The following is a 13697-nucleotide window of genomic DNA, read 5'->3' as shown; positions in this document are numbered from 1 at the left end:
TTCAAAAGTGACGTTGGCAGCACTGAACAAGACAGCAGATGTAAACAATATGACCTTCCTTCATATGCACTCAGTTGGTTGAGGCATGATACTACAAGCCTGAAGGTCATGGGTTCAATTTGCAATGAGGTCACTGGAGTTTTTCAATTGACCTAAACCTTCCAGCCGTAGCCAGCACAGAGAGACAACAGTACATGCTGCAATTCAAGATGGAACAAGAACACTTCACATAATAGTTCATTCAGTGCATTCGGTTATCAAGTTATGACTGGTGTAGCATAGAATAAAACAAATTTTCCTTTCCACATTTTTATTACCAATGTTAAGGTTTTATAGTTAAATTATTATCAATTTCACAAACTGAATTATCATCAACTTAAACGTTAAAAATTAAATTAGGTTCCTGAAATGGTATTTATTAGAAAAGAAGCTGTTAGGCATTGAAAATCTAATTTTCTACGCATTTCATTCTTATTGCTGCAGCAGCTGCTTCATTTATGGCCCCTAACAACTTTAAGATTTGAGTGAACATTTTGCAAAATGAAAACCAACTACACAAGTGAAATACAAGAATCAGACATAAAGCAAATGTGTTACGGTGACATCAGCATTGGCAGTGATAGTACATTGAACCAATGCTCATGGAACTTCCTAGCTTCAAATGACTTCTAGAATATGCTCCCAAAGTCTAACCTTCATACATGCCCTAGGAATCCAATCTGTTCTACATGGAGGCAATGATAATAAAGGTAGGGAGAATATTTAATGATGCATTCCACAATTAGACTATGTAGTGTCAGGTGGGTGGATGACATGATTTGGAAAGCACTGAGAAAGGAGGTACAATTATCCTGTCATCTGCCTGGAGGGACTACAGAGAATCACAAAGAATCTCATTCTGAACATCCAGCATCCCTGCTGAGACTCACAGAGACTCAGCGCAAGCACCTCCCAAATATGAGTCTAAAACATTACTATTATGCAAATTTTCTCAGTAATAAAAGCATTAATTACAGCAGATGGCAAGAACTGAGAGTTAATTAAATTACATAACATTACTTTTCAAAAATTTAATAATTTAGGCCTTAACTGAAACAGAATGTCCCCGAATGGTAAAACACATAGCAGGGAAATGTAAACTTCAGCAGTCTACAAGGTCGTATGTGCCTCTAATGATAAGTTAGAGGATACCGGGCGGTTACTGAACTCTCCTGGCAGGTGGAGTTGCAATTACGGCAACTGTAACACTAACTAGTGCACTATCGAGCATCCCGTGACCTGCCGTATGACAAAGATGATAATAAGAACTTGGCATCCAGTGTGACCAAAGCTGTATAAAGCCAACTTACCACAGTTATGCTGACTGCATCATCGAACTGTCTCATGCACACGCTCACAAGTGCTGAAGCTAAAAGCAGCATGATCAGGGGATTTCGGAACTGGAATAAAACAAGATAACATACAGACTCAAATGCAGATGTATACAATACAAAATTCTTCAGTCTCCTAGAGAGATTAGTGCACTGCAGCTTCTCATGAGGGACACAACTACATCAACTTAGTTCGCTTAGTTAATGGCAGCTTCTCGTGAAGGACTCAACTTCATGAACTTAGTTCAGTTACCTGTTTTCCTTCAGTCCTGTCTGCCCAGTAGATGTGAGGAGGCCATATATGTTTTAATGCACAAAACAATCTATGTCCACTGCTGTTACATTATTAGGTCACTATAAACAACTGACTGCCAGTAGTGATCAGTCTGTCTTTAAGATACAGTACATAAACACATCATGCAGCGCAGTGTATAAGGTCGCCATAATCCTAATGGTGGTGCAAAAGGGGATATCATTTGGATATTGTGTGTCTAAATATCTTTGAGGATATATATATATATATATCTCAAGGTAGCAATCTCACAGAAGAAAAGTTCCATATGTGTTGAACAAGATCTCTGGTACAATGTGGCATGTAGACCTGTTGCTAGACAACACCCGCAACACGCACGCAGCCAACAGTATTGGAACAGTGTTTTCCATGTCCGCGGACAAGCTGTTGCTATGCAACGTGCACGCTGTGACGTCACACAACAGTATGTGACCATCACATGACATGGTTCCTGCGAGGTCAGTGACATCACACAACAGTAGTGGGTAGCAATCATGTGACATATGTTTACAATGACGAGTTGTCTGTCCCTCTGCTATACAAATGTGTGACATAGTCCTGAGTTAGTTATGATCTACAAGAGAGAAATAGCGGTGGCAGAATCATGAGAAGAGACTGAACTAGAAGTGACAGTGAGTGAGTGTGTGAGTGACAGTTCAGTTAGTTATGAGTTACGAGATAAATAGTAGTGGTGGAAGCACCTGGATTGGAACCAGGATTACAGATGAATACAGGAGGTCCACCTGTGAAAATTTAAAGTGTGCTTGGAAGATTTTATGTTTAATATTTCTAGCGATTGAAATGATAGTTTCTGTGTTGAGTTCTCCACCGTGACAATGCCCTTGCGCACGATGCGTTAAGAGTTCACAAGTTCCTGGCTAAGAAATACATTACAGAAATGGACCATCCACCTTATACCCCTGACGTAGCCCCCTGCAATTTTTGGCTCTTTCAAAAATTAAAAATGCCCTGAAGGAACAAAGATTTGCTGACATTCCTGACATTCAATACAACGGGATATTACTGTGAGGTATTCTGGAAAACAATTTTCAAGATTGTTTCCGGCAGTGGCACCACTGTCTCATGAAGTGCATAGCTTCACAATGAGAGTATTTCAAAGGCGACAGCAGCTTCAAGTGCACAGGTAAGCAAATTTTGCTTTCACAGGGCCATTCCGGGAATGAAACTGTCGCACCTTGTACACTGAGACTGAGACTAGCATGTAGAGGAGAATATTTGGACCACGGGGAAGGGTGGAGAAACACCAAAATAAGGGGCATAATAACTAGTATTTGTTACCAAATAATATTAGGATGCTAAATAATGGATGACGAAATTGGCAGGACTCGTAGCATGCATGAGAAAGATCAGAAATGTGAAAAAAATATTGGTCATATAACCTGAAGGGAAAAGACCTCTTGAAGACCTACGTGTAGATGAGAAAATAAGAATTTTAAAGGAACTTGGTGAGCTCACATTTCTTTTTTATGGGTTATTTTATGATTCTGCTAGTAGTTAAGACTATATAGCACTGAATGGTAGCAAGACTGATGGATGAAAAATTGGAGAAAATTTGAGAGGATGTTGTTGCTGGCTAACTGTGGTACTGTCACAGCATTATGAAATTACAGAAAATAATTCGGTCAGAATAGCTGGCTTTCAGACTGAGATCTGAACCAAGCATGTTCCAAATACAAATCTATAGCACTACTGCAACATTTATGTGCTTGGAGGCAGGCTCCAGTGAACAAAATATCAGTTATCCTTGTCTTGTCTCCTACTGGTTAATTCCATTCTGTGACAGATCCAACAGAAACAGGTGAGGTGTTTCACTCCTATTCGTTCACTCTACTCTGTGAGTGAACCGAGAGGAACTGATGAATTGTCTTGGGGTTCACCCCTGTTCTCCTATTTAAACCAAAATTTGGCATGCAGGCTGCTCGGCTTGCTACCTGCTTCATGCTGGTTTCTTGCTTGGCTTATTTTTCAACCCTGAAGATGGTGGTGACATGTTCCTTTGAAACATCAGTTAACTTTCAATGGACTATATGGCTACATCCCAGAAGATGGAACTTTTCCAGGTAACAAACCTTTGGGATCTAATAAAGGTTCGAAATTTGCTGTCTGACTGAGCAACTATCAGCTTCTCATGGAATTAGTTTAGTTAGGGGGTTAGAAGCTAGTATGGTTATGATATACAGTGTAACCTCACTTAACGAGCATAATTCGTTCCAGAATCTTACAATTTTTCCCATATAAATTAATGTAAAATACGATAATGCGTTCCATGCTGAAAAAAATACTCAAAAAATTTTATGTATAACGTTCATTCAAAGAAAATTATATATACATTGTTAAGGAGCGTGAATCATCTTCATCTTTTCTTCTATGCGGAATGAACCAATCTNGCTCTTCGGTGGTCAGCTCTTGGCTGTGCTCTTCCACAAGCTCATTGATATCACTGTTATCCACCCCCAGCCCCATGATATTGGCCAAAGACACAATCTCGTTGAATACAGGCACCACAGGTATTATCTCAAACCCTTCAAAGTCACATTCGACAACGCTCTCCGGCCAAAGCTTCTTCCAAGCAGAAGTGAGGGTTCTCTTGGTAACCCCTTCCCATGCCTTTTCGATCATCTTGAGAGAGGCAACGCTGTGGCAGTGATATTTCCAAAACTCTCTGAGAGTGTGATTGGTCCCTTCAGTCACCTCAAAACGATGCTCGAAGAGTGCTTAAAGTTAGAACTAACCTGATAGTCCATAGGCTGGCANTAACGGAGTGGTTTTGAGGCAGAAACTGGATCTTAATGAATTTAAATTCTTCAAGGAGGTCATCTTTTAGGTTTGGAGGATGGGCAGGAGCGTTGTCCATAACAAGCAAGACATGGAGTGGCAGATTCATCTCAAGCAAATATTTTTCCACAGAAGGACTAAACACTTCATTGATCCAATCAGTAAAAAGGTCACGTGTCACCCAAGCCTTGTTGTTGGACCTCCACATCACATTTAGCCTGCTCTTCTGGACTTTACACTTCTGGAAGGCTCTTGGAGTTTCTGAATGGTAAACAAGCAGCGGTTTAATTTTCAAATCACCGCTTGCATTGGTACAAAATAGCAGCGTGAGATGGTCTTTCATTGGCTTATGGCCAGGCAATGCATTATCCTCTGCTGTTATACGGGTTCGCTTCGGGATCTTTTTCCAGAAGAGACCCATCTCGTCACAATTAAAAACCTGTTGTGGCAGGTAACCCTCAGAATCTACGTGCTTCTTGAAGTCGCTGATGAAGTTCTCTGCTGCCCTTCTGTTGGAGCTTGCTGCTTCACCATGCCTTACAACACTATGGATGCTGGGTCTTCTCTTACATTTCTCAAACCACCCAGGGCTTCCCTTAAATGCTTCTTCTTCGGCCGTTGATGATCCTGGCATCTTCTTAACGAGGTCAGCGAAGATCACTTTTGCCTTCTCACAAATGATGTTCTCGTTAATAGCGTCACCTTGCAATTGCTTTTCGTTTATCCATATGAGGAGCAACCTTTCAACATCGTCGAGAATACGTAACCGTTGCGTAGATATTCTTGTCACTCCCTTTGAAGCATCTATCTCCTTAATCTTGTCCTTGTGCTTGAGGATTGTGCAAATTGTTGATGTAGATTGTTGATTGTATGTGTGTGCTGGATCAGCCACGCTCACACCTCGTTCTCGCTTTTCAATGATTTTACGTTTCATTTCTATGGTTATTTTTATTCTCTTATGGCTGTCTTTTTGCGGCTTTTTCTTCGGGCATTTTTGCAAGGGTTATTAAACTGTGCACAAAAAATCACAAATAATATGTCTGAACATAAGTTTGGGAAAATGTGTGATCACAAGTGACACTAAGATGCTGGCGGAACGAGTGCTAAACACACACTGATGTAGCAAGCACACAATCCGGGACTTCCCCTCTCGTCACTCGTTATGCAAAACGTCACTGGTTAAGCGAGTCATTTTTTTACAATTTGCTTTGCTCGTTATGCGAATTACTCGTTATGAGAGGTGCTCATTAAGCAAGGTTCCACTGTACATGTAGCTAACAGGAGTATTAATGTCATAATCATAGTTCAGTTTACAACACTGTTTAGAAAATTATCATACAATTTTGAATGTTTGGAACAATTCACATAATAGCCTTGTGCCGAGATTGCTGACCACAATATCACATCCCTGTCTGTTTTTAAAGAATTTAGTCATTGACACACAAATGACAGAAAGTTTGTATAACTGTACTTGCAACTGATTTTTACAAACTGTGTTCTTTAAATATGTGTAATAATAGCCAGAATAATTCTCCAGTTTCTATTTTTGTGATCTATAATTTCTTCCGGGGACTCCTACCAAATGAATACACACCTCTCAGTCTGTGCTAAGTACACCCTACACTGCATTCTGACAATCACTCTGCTTTTCTCTTCATAAATACTGTAGCTAAAACAATACAGTTTCTTACAAGTTAAAACTTCCACAATTATTGACAAGATCTTCAAATGCATACTACTGAATTGTCCAAACAAAATAAAATAACAGATTATGTTTATGATGAAATACAGGTTCATTCCCTGAAAGAACCACTAAAATTAATCGTTATAAATCATGCAATCAATGCATCAATGAAAATGAAACTTGGCAACACTTTGCATTTTGCAATGCTGACCCAGAGCCTGCCTGCCCAATTCACAGAATTTCCTTCAGTATGCAAGCCCTCCTGCCACGCCAGTTGCTACATTTACAGACATGAAGCATCGTGTCAGCCGATGTCTCCAGGCAGCGAGAAACCATTTTCTGTAACCCAATTAGCTCCACATCTACTGAGGCTTACTCACCAAGATCCACTTTCATTGACAATTATTGCAAGGTTTCTAATCATTAATTTGGAGCCTTCTCTGTGCCAGTCATCCTGTACAAGAGAAATTAAGTTCAGAACCACATATACAACACTTACTTGTTCTATATATTTCTTCCATGTTGGCTCTTCCTCTCTAACAGTAAGTTCATTATATCCAGCCAACTGCCTCCGCAGTTCTGCTTCCCTCCATCGAAGCCCTATCCGCAGATCCGCACGGAGACGGGCTGCTACCTCTTCTGCACCCAGTGTGCTTGCTTCACTAGTTGTGAGCCACATTTCCTGGTGCTCCTCCTAAACAAATGTGCTATTATCTCAATTTGTACAAGAACTTAAATATTATTAAATGCCTCTTTATCATCACTGCACATTTAACTCAAAAAAAGACAGTTTTCAACGAATTTAAAACAAACCTAAACGTAGTTCTCATGTATTCATGTGGCATTTGGAAAAGTTCTCAAAACGTCTAAGATGCTCCCTCAATGAATCCACATAGAACATTTACAGAATTATCGGACAATTTTGTATTAATAATATAATTCTGTTTGAATATTTCGTATCTGAACATTCATATAAATAGAAACACCAAATAATACTTTATACAATGCAGGAATGTACTGGTGAAACCACCGTGAGCCAATAATCAATATCAGCAGACCTACTTCTGACAGCACTCACCGCTCTTTCGCTCCCAGTATCCGGGCTTCCTATCGTTTCTCCATTAAATTCCTTGTCGGCATGTAGCTGTGGTAATTTCTCATACTTCGTGTTGTTAGACTGTTTCATTTTCAGTGGCAAGATGTTACCACAACCGCGTCTATTTTCTATTTACATGGCAGTACGACTTTCAACCACACAACCTCCTCGATATCCCTAGAGAAATGATTAAATTTCATGGATCTTAACAATGAAGATATTCCATTCCATTGAAGTTCTGTAACATCTAGAACCGCCCATATCAAATGTTTATATACTTGATATCCAGGTTACAGCTAAGCTAACTACATAGTAAGGTAACGTGATACTTTCGGTTCGAATGTATAATGAAGTACACAAGTGGATGACCCTCTTTTCAACATGTCTGGTAACATTGGTTATATCTTCAATGCGCGTTCCATATGACCTCTTTGCAAGTGTTGCTGTAAAACCCGGAGCGAAGGAGCGGAGATGGTACTGAACGGACGTACAACGGAGCGGAGAGATGGTGCTGAATGGACGTACAATGGCGCCAAAATTAAATAACTCCCTCGTTTATATACTTGTGGTTTATTAAACGATGCTGTCTGTGTCTCTGACTATATATCGTCAAATGGTAGTATAATACGTTGGGAATTATATTGTCATGTGTTGGGTAGGTCATGCGACAAATAACTTCATGCCGTATTGGATATAGCGAATTTATAGAACACTCGCTCTTACAAATTACACAATTCACAATTTCCCAATTAGAGCCATCTGCAGTATCACACTTACATCTCCTGGTGACACTGCCATGCACTCGATACAACCCGACTCGACGACTGCTAGATTGAGCAACTGATTTCGAACTGTCATTTAAAAATACACGTATTTATCTTTTTATCACTGAAATGTAAGCCAGTTAAATAATTACTTTGTTTTTTAGGAGATTCGCATAAGTGAATAATCACATGACGTAACATTTCTCATCTGTTCATTCTGTTGCTGCCTCTATAATTTCATTTCGTGAATCTCGCTATCTTTCAATAAGCAAATACAAAGAAAGTGCACGGTAAGGGCAGTCGGTATAGCAACTGGCTACGGGCTATACGGCCCATGTGTCGGAGTTCGAGTCTCGGCAAGTTAGGTCTCCGGGGCCCACCCAGCTTCCTATACAATGGATACCGGCGGCGATTTCCCCGGAGATAAAGTAGCCGGGGCTTGATGCTGACCACTCACATTCATCTAGTTCTTGGGCTAGATTTTTCTCCTCTCTACAAAGACCAGGCCGCCTCTGGGGCCACAGCCAACATCCTTTACACTGGGTGTCGGGGGTCTTTCCCTGGGGATAAAGCGGCCGGGACGTGAAGCTGACTTTCACCTCCATCTAGTGCCGATGTCAAGCATGGTGGAGCTATATCTCCACTCCGTCATGTGTCTTCATGGCGTGGTGCTTAATCAATTAAGCACAGGGACAACTTTACAGTTTACTCAGTGTAGTCTGGTAGAAGTTTGCAAAAGTTTCGGAAGAACGTGCTTCCTCCATCTGCCCCATTCCTTCAGAACATAGACAAGCTTCTATCAAGTAACGTGACGTCACATCCCAGAATCCGGCATTCTTCATAGTCACCGTGGAGGGAACTTCAGATCGCCCAGATCTCACAGATGAACTACTTAACTACTCACTTCGTTGCAATCTCCATTTTGTAAAATGCTGGTTTGTGCGATGACTGGAATTCAGCTCCACGCCCAGTCCCAAAGCCGAAAGACGACCCCTTGTCGGTTGTCTGCGATTTGAGGCCGTCTCCTCCATCCGCAACCCGACAAAAACGATGGTGACAAGGAGCCATGTATGCTGTAAGGATTTTCTTAGGGCGAAGGGGGCAGGTAGTTTGATTCGGAACTTACATTTGAGCCGTATAAGGTTATGTTTACTAACAGGTTGTAGTGACTGAGGTTAGCTCTTTCCAAGAGACCCAATAGCGTAAGATGTTTCCCCTGTCACCTGAAGACGGAAACAGATCCAGTTTCCGAAACGGCGTGTTCTCTAGTTTTTAGAATACCGGACATTGAACAAGGTCCAAAACCCCAGTACGTCTGAGTGCTGTTTGATGATCGGGCTATATTATTATTATTATTATTATTATTATTATTCAGTATCAAATAATCATTATGTTTTTAAATAATTTCAGGTTTTGGTACGATATGTTATATTTCCTTATATTCATAAATTTTTGTTGTTTTTTAATTAAGGGTACCCAAATGTCTGGTGTACCTCCGCCCCCTTTTGCCCTCTGCCCATAGAACACATTCAATATGGTGTGTAGTTCAGAGAAACCAATAAATGACCTAAGAACTAATCACGATCACGAATGAAGCAACTCCATGGAAAGCAGTCGTTGTTGCTCAGCTGGTTAAGAAATCCGAATATTCGTTACAGTGCTCATAGCAACCGGGCATTGGACTCTATCCTTAGCCAGATGAACCCACTCCACATCATCACGTCATGTTCCATGTTAATCGCCCTTCTATGCACCCAGGGTTCCTTCATGTCTCCCGAATGAACTTCTATGATAACAAATCAGTTTCAGTTGAGGCCGTATTCATATCTCTGACATGTATTGTGTACCGCCTGCATAACATTGACAGTGACATGACAGTTCATATAAACCTCACTACAACAATCTGCCACTTCAAACATGTGATACCGCTTTGTTCCATCTTTTAATTTTAACGCGTGTACGTGCAAGAACTGCAGATCGCTTAATGCCGTCTGTATAAAGTAGTTCTCATCTACACTGATCATAATATTACGATTTAGGGGTGTAACTATAGACAGGGTATGAATTGGATACTGGACGTACTTGTGCACACCACTCGGAACTACAAGTAATTACAGCGCTATCATCACCACACCACCCGCTAAGCCTTTTCCAGCCTACCGTTTCTTCAACAGCCGTTCCCTAGTAACGGATTCCCGTGTTTACGTCGTTACTGTCCGGCGAATATCTCGCAACTGAACTCTTGTCAGCTGTCAACTCATCTATAGCGCTATCTATTCTTAGCCTCCATTGTAGAGCTCAACTCAACTGCCAACCCTCAACTATTATTTTTTATTGCTAGTGGGGTGGGACTAAGTCCCTTGTACTGCGGCCACTTCTGGCCTATTGTACCAGCCCCAGATGATAGGTAAGAGTGATTGTGGAGCAATTGGTGGAATGAAGATTGGCAGGGGAAACCGAAGTACTCGGAGAAAACCTGCCCCAGTGCCACTTTGCCCAACATAAATCCCATTTGACCAGACCCGGGATGGAACCCGGGCCGCCGCGGTGGGAAGCCAGCGACTAACTGCTTGAGCTATGGCGCAGCCTAACCGTCAACTAACTCACCAACGAACTACTTATTCACTTCACTTCACTGAACTGCACTTTACTCAGTTGAGCTGCCAACTGACAACCGAATTGGTCAGAGTCAGACTAAGACTTACTTTATGACTGGCGATTTACCGCCAATCAGTTCGTCTTGGCGCTAAGCCCCTTGAGACTAGCAGCAAGAGTTTTTTCAACTGAACACCTACGGTGTCCTTATGTGACATCCTCTCTGACGAGAAGATGGGTTTGTCTCTTACGAATATGCTTGGCCTTATATCGTGTTATTGAATAGTCTACCTTTTGCTCTATATACTCGTACAACTATATACAACCCCCCTCGAGTGGTTTGAGATGCTGCTCTGAAAGCAGAGTCACATCTGTTTGTAAGTCTTGCAACTGCTTACCGAGCTCATAGAGCCATGTATGACTCCGAGCGTCATGTGAACTCTAGCAACCATTTCGTTGCATTAAGTCAAGTACCATCACTGGAAAGTAAGAAAGGTAAGGTAAAGCTATCCCTGTAACAGGCCGTGAAGGCGCATACGGTTGTGAGACGTCGAGGCTCTCACATTTTTTCTAGACAATTGGCTCACAGATGGCGGTAAGGTTGTCAGCCTTACGTGCCGGGCACCTTTTAACCCCCAAGGAGATTCCTGGTACTCGTTTCTGTTAGACGCTGAGTCAACCCCAGGGCCATAATGCGGCTGGAAGGATTAGGTAAATTGAAAAAATCCACCTCATCGGAACTCGAACCCCTTACCCTCCTTCTTGTAGCATCTGCGTGCCCCCGGTATCGTCATTGTAACGATCACTGATTTGTCCTCCTCTGTTACAGCTTCACTGAGCTCTGTCATGATCTGTCGCACTACAGCGGCTACTTGTCACTGTCAGACGAACAGGAGGCCTGTACAGACAGACCTGTTTCCTGAAATTCCTGTTGTGGCAGATGCTGCTGCACTCTATTCCCCTGAACTGGTCAAATTAATTGCCTTCAGCGTACCTCATCGACACGGACCACACAGAAAACACTCCCTTCCCATTGTAACTGCACTGTTGTGTGCGTCTTGTTTCCGTGGGAACGTGTTTACCGAGCCGTTGCATAGAACCGACTTGCATAATACCGTTATTCTATTGTTGCGTGTGTGTATGTTGCGAGGGTTACCCACCAATGGCCGCTGTTTACAGTCACCGCTTAGCAACGGGTCTATGTTTATTTAATGAAGCTAGTACTATACTAGGGCCGCGCCATAGTTCAGGCGGTTAGTCGCTGGCTTCCCACCGCGGCGACCCGGGTTCGATCCCGGGTCTGGTCAAGAAGGATTTGTGGTGGACGAAGTGGCGCTGGGCCCGGTTTTCTCCCAGTACTTCGGTTTCCCCTGCCAATCTTCATTCCACAAAATTCATCATCATCATAATCACCCGGGGCAGGCTACAATAGGCCAATTAGTGACCGCCGTCCCGAGTGGACCCAGTTGGACTCCACAGCCCACTAAGCGAATTTAAATAAAAAAAATATACTACAATAGCTCAGACAAATGAACGTGCTGGAGTAGGGGTAACGCCATCGAATTGTATTCGGGAGGTGTCCTGCTCGAAAATTGGACACCAGCAATCCTGACCGAGATGTTTCGTGTTTACCCTCAGTCCTTCCTTCTCAGCACTTTCCAGTTCATCATTAATCTCTCATCCATCCATACTCCAGCTGCTGCAGAAGTCACCTAACCCACAGACCCTATAGCGCCTATGCTGATCACGAGAGCCGCGCGGTCTAAGGCATGAACCGTCTTCGCTCGCTCAAACACTGGGATCGTGGGTTCGAATCCCAATGCAAATGCATGGATTGTTGTGTGCGTTTTTATTCTGTGTTTGTGTTGCCTGTGTGTAGTGGCAACAGAATAAACGCACACAGACATCTGTGCCCTCAATGGAATTCGAACCCACGATCCTAGCGTTCGAGCGAACGAAGACGGTTCATGCCTTAGACCGCGCGGCCACTGTGATTGGCCGTTGGGGGAGTTTCGTTGTGGGAGTTTGGAAGATAAAAAACGTGTTTTCATTTTCTTAAAAATAAAAATCTCACTATGATAGTGAGAAATAAAACAGCAATCTCTTATTAACAGGGCCCGGATTTTGATGACATGTCATATTTTTTTCCTTGTATCCTATGCGATGCTCTTAAATATATAAATCTCGGATGTGAGCTGCTGGTTATAGAAATGTAAATCATAGGTAATTTTTTGTCATTTTTTGACATTTTTAGGTTTAAGGTTATTTTTTTCATTTTGGGGGTAATTTTTTGGTAATTTTTTTTACTTTTAAGGGTATTTCTTGTAATTTTTTTGTCATTTTAGGGATTTTTTCTTCATATGTTTTCTAAAATGTGAATAACATGGAAGCGAAGTGTTCTTTCTTTTCTCCTTTAGGTAAATTTTCTGGATTTTTTCGGTCATTTTATAGGTAATTTTTTAAATATTTTCCGGTCATCAAAATCCGGGCCCTGCTTATTAGGCATAAACACGCAGAGAAATTCGCGGGAAGGGCACGAATTACTGGCGACAGGCCATATCAAGGACACAAGTGAAGCATGGCTTGAGTTGTGTACAGAGACCACGTGATAGTTCTCTTTCTACGGACAGCACTGGACCAACCGTGGTCTTGTTTGTTGTAGATTGCTGTGACATAGAAATTACTTACAAAAGAACCACTAAAACTGTTTCTCAACCAATACTTGCGAATTGAATTGAACAGAAAGCGCGTATAACGCCTACACAGAATAAGGGTATAGCAACCACATGGGGTGCAACTAGTTAAGAAATGTCTTGTTATGGGATCCATAAGTTTACCATCACCAGAGAAGACCAAGCAAGTTTTCTGAATCGGTAACGTTGGGGTCAGGGTGGTAAACTTAAAACTGTCTCTGTGCTTGACTAACTAAGAACTACGCCATGAAGGCGTATGGGGGAGTGGATGTATAGATCTATATTTTCTTCAACTCGGCACTAGTTGGAGGTGAGTGGTCAGCTTCACGCCCTTACTGCTTTACATCCATGGAAATAGCTCCCGGTACCCATTGGGTAGGAGGCTGGGTGGGCCCCAGAGCTGGTCT

The 13697-nt window shown here is 42.0% G+C and overlaps 1 protein-coding gene across 3 annotated transcripts in view; it reads right to left on the bottom strand.

The window, feature by feature from the left end:
• LOC111866724 (calcium-transporting ATPase type 2C member 1) overlaps nucleotides 1-13697 on the bottom strand; it is a 100562-nt gene that overhangs the window by 38628 nt on the left and 48237 nt on the right. For 2 of the 3 annotated variants that reach the window (XM_023855930.2, XM_023855931.2), the window contains exons 3-4: nucleotides 6642-6836; nucleotides 1350-1439 (exon numbers count right to left, since the gene is read on the bottom strand). In XM_023855930.2, coding sequence (XP_023711698.1) covers nucleotides 1350-1439; nucleotides 6642-6836 — 285 coding nt within the window. Of the gene's footprint in view, nucleotides 1-1349; nucleotides 1440-6641; nucleotides 6837-7220; nucleotides 7416-13697 lie in introns of all 3 variants that reach the window. The other variant, XM_023855929.2, reaches the window with a different exon arrangement.

Source organism: Cryptotermes secundus, unplaced genomic scaffold, assembly GCF_002891405.2.
Source record: "Cryptotermes secundus unplaced genomic scaffold, Csec_1.0 scaffold213, whole genome shotgun sequence".
In the NCBI taxonomy this organism is placed as follows: domain Eukaryota; kingdom Metazoa; phylum Arthropoda; class Insecta; order Blattodea; family Kalotermitidae; genus Cryptotermes; species Cryptotermes secundus.
This window is presented reverse-complemented; position numbering and strand designations above follow the sequence as displayed.